We start from the raw sequence: 8,238 nt of genomic DNA, 5'->3' as shown, positions 1-8,238 counted from the left end.
TGTTTCATACAACGTTGCTTTGACAACACTTCCCCCTGAAAATATAATAAGAAACTATAAAAAAAGGTCAGTACAACACTGCAGCCTTATGAAACAAGTCGACCTGAAGGAACAACAATCTAGTAGTCATCATTAAGTCATATGAACCAAAAAAAAGCTCAAGATTAAAAGTCAAAAAAGTAAAATTTTCGTCTGAGGACTGTTTTTCAGTGAAATTTCTGTTAACCAGAACAAATTACAAACTCCAAAATGCAAAGTTGTCTAACAGGAAATCATTCCATATCTTCTAATTCCATCATCCACTAATCTGATCAATATCTGCTAGTATAACTGACATATTCTTAACAACTGTTTGCTTTCAGAATGATGGACATGAACAACACTGTATGCCACAACCTCAGTAGCTAAAAAGTAATTTGAGATAAATGATGATTTTACAATTAATAAGTGAGAATAAAATTAAATGTAATATATAATGTATAACAGTTAAATAATGTGTGTGCAGGTTAGTTCAAGTATTACAATTAAAACTGACACTGGCACATAATGACATAGGCTGGGTTAGACTGAAATTTAATTGAATTGACAAATTATATACTGTAAATTCTGAAATTATTGCATGAATTTATAATTGTGATTTTTGTAGAACAGACACAATTTACATCCTCAAGTATATTGCTGTTCTCATTCAGTTGCATTATTCTCATTAATAAAAATTTCTCCATATTTTTTGAATTTTTGGAGTATAAGTCAAAAGTTTTTAGTGCTTGCTGTTCATTTGCGTCATATTTAGTAGTCAATAGATTTGTCTTGTTGATTATGATGTGTTCTTCTCTGGTTTTCATGTTTTTTTTATCTACCTCATTATTTGCTCATACAGGAATGTATTCATATTTACTTCTACTCTGTTTTATCAAGATTTCCTGATACATACATTAACATTTGAACATATATCATCTAAAGGTGATGTGAATAAAAGTAACAATGTTAAATGGCAATAGCAGGATCCAACTTGGTAGCAGACACATGATCTAACTTGCCTAATATATATACATAAAGGGATCTTTTAGAAGAAAATACCACAAACAAACAAATCTAAAAGGTGTCTCATAGCTTATATTTCTGATCAGCATACTTGTTTAAATCTTAAGATTTATATAAACAATACATGTGGTTGGATTGGACTATTGTACTTTTCTATGCTTAGAGTTGTCTCATTGGCTATCATACTACATCTTATTTTTATATTTGTTCTTTGCTTCGTGTATTTCCTACTATCTAATTAATATTTTACAGAATGCTTTGGTCTTACTTTTCACCAAACATTGTTTAGTTTGTATAAATTCATGGATTTCAGATGAGAATAAATCAGCATTATACATTGGGCTATTGATACTGATGGAGGATATTCAAAATACTGGATTAATTTATGTATGTATTGTTAGATATTCTTGTTAAGCATGTGTTTCTTAATAGAGTCATCTAATCAATCAATTTACAGGAAGTAGCTACTATTTCAGATGGAAACTTTCCAACTATAGGCAAAACTCTTGTGCAAATTAATGATAAACAAACCTTTTGCAAGTTGCTTAAGCATTACAATTACTGCATTACAATTAAAACAGTTAAACAAAGGTTTAAAAGAGTTTGTGCAAGCATTACAATTAAAACAGTTAAACAAAGATTGCGCACGTTAGCTCAAGCATTACATTAATACTGACACTGGCACACAATGACATAGGCTTGGTTAGACTGAGATTTAATTTAATTATATACCATAAATTTTGAAATTATTGCATGCATTTATTATTAGGATTTTTGAAGAATGGACACAAATTTATACCCTTAAATATATTGCTGTTCTCATCCAGTTGCATTATTCTCATTAACAAAAACCTCTCCATATTTGCGAATTTAAAGTAATAAATGAGTTAATTTCAATTGTAATTTTTTTTTACAAACTTAGAAAGCAACTTATTAAACGTTTTTTCAACATACTATTGTATTCATGAGCTTTAAAGGATATGACTTCACTTTTAAATGTAGCTGTAGTTGATTGCATGAAATTCATAGCACAATATATCTATAACAATTTCAAAATAACAGCACATGAATAATATATATTGTTGTGTAATAAAAAGTTCAAGGGAGGACACAATGATATATATTGGGCTATATATTGGGCTATATATGTGTGTTGCCTGCTGCTACAATGGACTTATTTTGAAGGGAAATTAACTATCAAACTTATTTGAATGTCAAATGATACATGTAATGTGCTCATGTTAATGCATGTGTGTGTAATGAATTCAAATAAAACTATTTGGACGTGAGAAAAAGAAATATAAAAAATATAAAAAAAAATGCTGTTATGTGAAAATATATCTTTTTTCTGTTTTTTTATTTGTTATTAAAGATGGTACATGAACAATTGTATGGATGATCAAAACATACAAGCTAAAGTTATAATACAATGACACTTAATCCACTCGTTCAAGTAGATACTTTAAAAAATATAACTTAACTAAAGGAGGCTATGTATTGTATACATTGAACAGTATTTATACTTGTAACTTCATATGTTTGATTTTGAATCTGATAAACATTTTTTATTTAAGAGTAGGAAAAGCAAGATACAGATCTTTTTATGTACAAACTTACCAAAGTATGAATTTAATGTTTGCCATTATGTTCTTCAAGCATTGACAGTCTGACATCATCAGCGACAGCTTCTGGAGTCCCTAACAAAGTCAATATATCAACATAGGTAAAATTACATTCTAATCTCTGAAGGAAGATTAATTAAAGTATATGGTGTCCCTAACAAAGTCAATAAACCAACATAGGTATTGTGGTAAAATTACATTCTAATCACTGGATGAGGACTTATCCCAATAGTAAAAGCTAGTATAAAAATACGAAGATGTGACATGATTGACAATGAGACGACAAAGAACGTAGATGTAAGTACCTATATGTCATAAAAAATCAGGAAGTATTACCTAAATGTACACAAATTGTCCAGATGTGCTCACAAAATGATGACCACATGTTCAATGAATGTGCAAACATTCTAGAAAGTTTGAAAGTATTGGGAGGAGTTGATTACACTAAATGGGTATCCTCAATAATGAATGGTTCTAAAGATGACCAAGTTTCACCATCTGGAAAATATACAGATGTTATCTTAATATGTAGTACAAAAAGAGTTGCAGATGTTAAATATTAAAGTATGCCAGACATTTTGAAGGCTTGTATTGATATCTTCAGTAATTGATAAAATAGAAAGGGAACCTGATTTTCAAACCCAACTTTCTACATAAGAAAATGCCTGTACCAAGTCAGGAATATGACAGTTGTTGTCCATTCGTTTGATGTGTTTGTGCTTTTGATTTTGCCATTTGATTAGGGACTTTCCGTTTTGAATTTTCCTCGGAGTTCAGTATTTTTGTGATTTAACTTTTCACCATTCAATATGCTGAATTTGCATTTCAAGCAACCAAACATAAAATTGAGATTGAAACATGTCTTTTTGTTGTTGTTGGGTTGCTCTCTGTATATGTTCTCAAATCTTTTCATTTATCGAAAACAAAAGTCAATAGGACTGTGTATCCCACAAATAAAACTTTGTATTTGTCCTAAAAAATGGCCATACAGGTACAGTAAAATGGCAAATCATTCACACACAAACACAAAAGGTATCTATGTATGATACTGATAAAATATTTCTGTCAAATGTCAAGAGCATGGTGCTAAGGTGACTTCAGTATCTATAGTTGTATAATAGGATTAGTAACCAAATTATTAGCAAGCAGTGTTTATCAATGAGAAATTAACAAAAGTTCAATAGCCATTATTATGTTGAGAGTAGGTCATGCTACATATGTTTTTACCACAGTTAAATTGAATACTAGTAAGTGGTTATAAATATCAAGGAGAATATGCTTTAGTGAATCCCCCGTCCAAAGTTTCTATGAATGAAGTTTCAAAGATGTTTTATGCTGAATTTGTTACAGCAGACATTTTGTTGAGATTCATATTTACAAACCTTTCAACATTCGAAAACATTATGCACAAAATAAACAAATGCATGGTGAGCAATACAAGGTCATTGTATTGTTTCTAATGTTCTCTGAAACCTGTTGTTGGACATTTAAAAAACATTTGGACCAATCAAAACTAAAATATCTTTCAACGTAAGGGGTCTTCTATTGGAAGGAACCTGATAGAAAAGTTCTACCAAATTTTAACATTTGAATCTTGTTTCAGAAAGCTCTCATTTAAAGATAAATATATCTTTTAATAATGTACAGCAGTGCATGTTATATTATGTATATTTGTTTTCAGAATGTCTCCCTTCACTAGTCCAAGGTGAAATAAAAATATACATATTGCAAGTTATCCTTTACCACAAAATGTCAGTCTATATGGAACAGAATCTATTCACAAAATGTGAGGGTAAATCAGAAAAATACCCTGTGCAGTCTATATGGAACCGAATCTATGCATTAAATATGGAGAAAATCAGCTAAATACCCTGTGCAGTTTATATCGAACAGAATCTATTAAACAAATGTGGGGAAATCAATAAAATACCTTGTGATTTTCTCTTCTTGCAGCAGCAGCAATATCCACCTACACAACATAAGCAGACACCTGCCAATACACCAAACACTATCCCTAGTATTCTTGGAGTCGATAAACCACTGTCATCATCCCTATGAGCCTGAGTGATGTTTACTGTATTAATGAAAAATGTGCTTACAATTTTCTTAAAACAAAAATACAGAGTGAAACATTATAACTCCTTGAGACATAATTAAAGACATACTTTATAATTCTTAATCTCTTTTCTTTGTCAACACCAAAACTAATTTGTTATATTCTGTAAAAGATTCTTTGTTTATCTCTATTCTTCATTAACAACAAAACTACTATGAAATATTACCTGGTGTCAGTGTAGTGTACAATGATGTAGTGTAAACGATAGGTTGTGAGCATGCTTGGCTGTTGTTGACTGAGGATACGGAGAGTACCCATAGCTCTTCTGTAACGGAACCATGGAGGAAATATCCTAGCTCCCATGATATTGTCAGCTTTTCAAATTTTTGTAAATCCTGAGGTAAACACCACCATCCCTGGAGGTCATCACATTTAATAACCTATAAAATAAAATAGGAACCAGTGACTTTGGCTGCAACTTTCATATGATGATAAACTTTTTATCCTTCAATCAGCCTACTCTTGTACAAATTACAAGCATACAATTTAATTTTGCTTTATTTCTACTTGTATCTATAAAGTCTCCTGTTATCATGCGTTCATGATGAGTGAATTGTTATTTTGAGTTAATTTTTGTCCTCTCAGCGGACCTAGTTTAACCCATGTCCTTTTCTATTAAAATAAAATAAAAAACAATTTGGAGTTTAAAAAATATACGAAAAGTGCCAATGTTTAATCGAAGGATAAAACAATCTATGAACATTGTCAGAAACTATAAAATTTTATTTGTACTTGCTACCAAAGAGATGGGCCTGTTTTTTTGTTGTTCATTTTTCTTGAGTCTAAACAAATAAATTTGATATTTTCCAACAATGTACATTTATTGTTTATCTACCAAATATAACAGTTCTCACATATATCATAATATAAAAAGGAGAATAATCAACTACACACCTTGATAAAACTTTCTACCACATGAAAGCTATCACATACAAAGATCTTAACATCAAAAGAGGGAAAATCAACTGAACATATTGATAAAACATTCTACCAAACATGAAAGTTATCACATATATATAAAGATCATAACATAAATAGGGAAATTATCAACTACACACCATGAAAAAACACACCTTACATGAAGGTATCACATATTTAGATCATAACATAAAAGGGGGAGGGGTAATTGAATTCACAGTGACAGTCCAATTTCCCCTTCATATTGGTGTATCTACCTCCTTCAGAACTTACCAATTGTATTAATTGATAATTTGTTCTCGTCCTAAATATGTATGAAGTAATTAACACTGAATATTAATCAAATAACAACCAATCTATATGTATCTTCTAAGCAAACTAACATGTTAATTGATTTGAAATTCATGGGGCCTAAATAAGGTCTTTGCCATATAAACTCCTTTAAACTTACCAAAGTGAAAAAAGAATCAATATGTATAAACATTGGCAGATATTCATTTGTAGCTCGTCTACAGGGAACCCAATCTCTTTTCTTCAGATTTGCTTGATGGAAACATATCTTCTTTGTATTACTTTGTATTACTATGTTAGCAGTGCATGTTTTGTGTTCTAATTCAAACATTTGGTCCCAGGTGTTCGGGGCACGCTTTAATTTAAACATTTGAGGTGAATCTTCCAAACAACCATCCATTCTACACGGAAGGAATGGGTTAACTGAAATTTATAAATATAACTATTTATTACTAATTCTAGAATGAGACAATGCAGTTTTAAATGGATGTATACAAATGTAAACATTATATATTACTATAAGACAATGAAATCATATTAAAAACTTTAATATATCACTTGTTTCAAAAGTTCTATGTCGTGTTTATGTCCTTTGTAGCAATATCTATCCACAACAAAATATGATTACAATTTGGGGGTTATAAAGTCTCATGAAAATCTCATTTCTAGTTCTTCTTTACTTTTTAAAAACATTTGGTCTGAAATTAACTAAAGTCAACCAAAATTAACCATCCTTTAAAAATCCAATTGTTTGAGATGAAAAAATATGTAGGGAACATTATGTTCAAACCTTTGGTTTGATCAATTTTAAAATAATATATAACAGTGTTCCACTGTCCCCAGCATACTTTAACGGTCAAGGGGCTATAACTTTATAAATTGTAAAGACATATAGCTTGATTTCAACTTAAAAAGAATCAGAAAAGCAACTTTTTTTTTTGTTCTTTCTTCAAAAATGGCAATAATTAATACACGCAATAATTTCTGAATTGACAGTATTTGGATTTTTTTCTTCATATTTAATTTTTCAAGAGACAAAACTCCAACAAAAATAGTTAATCAGCACTGATGTTATAACTTGTCAGTGAGATAGATAATTATATATAATACATGTATAAAACTTTTGAATCTATACTTTTAAATAAATTGGCTTAACTATAATAACAGGGTCATGAATCTTATGACACATCTAATTCATAAAGAGTCATTTTGATTTAAAGACAATGGTTGTCTCATTTAAAAATGAAAACACCAGTAAAATCAAAACACAACCTTCCCCAGTTTGAATGCCAAGGGTAGTGGTTATTTATTATATGTTAATTTACAGTTCTATCAAAACAACTCCAAGAATGTGAAATACATTAACTTACATAGTAAATGTGTAATGTTTTATTTAGAAAATAATCGTGAATACCTCATCCTTACTGAACCAGGCTAAACCCACAATTTTCTTTGGAAAATGTCTGTACAATGTTAGGAATATGACATTTATTCCCCATTCGTTACCATATATTTGATAAAGTCAAACGTTTTATTTTGTCAGGTTCCATGGAAGTCCCTGTTTACCTTGAATTTACCTTAAGATTTGGTATTTTTCTTATTACTTTTAAACTCTGCAGTTTTTTTTTTACTTACATTTGAAAGATGGTATCTCAGATGCTATAAGATCAAGTCCTGTTAAATTTGAGAGAGCACAGTTAGAACACTCTTTCATTGAGAAAAGTATTGTTCCATTCCCGGTCAAATCTGTATGTTGTTGGGACTTGAAATTGTCCAAAACTCGGAAAACTAATGTAAATTCTAGAGTTGGCCATTTTATTTTTACAGATCCCTTAAGGATGCAACTAAGCCTCTGCAAAGATAAAAATAATAAATCATAAACTGTTAACACATACATGACATATAATATATTTTTCCTCATTGGAAAAAAAATTAAGCTTGGTAAAATGTATATTTACCAATAGTATGAAGTACTCCTGACAAATAAATGGATCATTATATAGTTGTCCTGTCCTAACTAATTTCAGTGATCTATAAAAGGGGGGCTATATGTGTGCACTTTGTATGTTCTTCAGTATGGCCGTCAGGTAAGTTTTCTGTTATGCTTTTATCTTTTGGTTTGTGTTTGGTTGATATTCATATCATAAGAAGTTACAAATTAATTTTTAGATTCTTTTTGCTTAAGCATTTTTTATTCGAATGACAATGCCCTTGTAGATAGACAATGTTGCTCAGTCTTTGATTTTC

General features: G+C 30.1%; 1 protein-coding gene across 1 annotated transcript; it reads right to left on the bottom strand.

Annotated features, from left to right (window-relative positions):
• Positions 1 to 284: 284 nt before the first annotated feature.
• Positions 285 to 7,837, bottom strand: LOC127704535 (uncharacterized). Its single transcript, XM_052208628.1, has 6 exons — positions 7,627 to 7,837; positions 6,152 to 6,414; positions 4,949 to 5,162; positions 4,597 to 4,740; positions 2,662 to 2,741; positions 285 to 404 (listed from the first exon to the last, which is right to left on the bottom strand). Exons 1-5 carry the CDS (start codon positions 7,703 to 7,705, stop codon positions 2,674 to 2,676), a joined length of 768 nt encoding a protein of 255 aa, XP_052064588.1. The 5' UTR covers positions 7,706 to 7,837; the 3' UTR covers positions 285 to 404; positions 2,662 to 2,673.
• Between the last annotated feature and the right edge of the window lie 401 nt (positions 7,838 to 8,238).

This window comes from Mytilus californianus, unplaced genomic scaffold (genome assembly GCF_021869535.1).
Source record: "Mytilus californianus isolate M0D057914Y unplaced genomic scaffold, xbMytCali1.0.p SCAF_6, whole genome shotgun sequence".
Lineage (NCBI taxonomy): Eukaryota > Metazoa > Mollusca > Bivalvia > Mytilida > Mytilidae > Mytilus > Mytilus californianus.
This window is presented reverse-complemented; position numbering and strand designations above follow the sequence as displayed.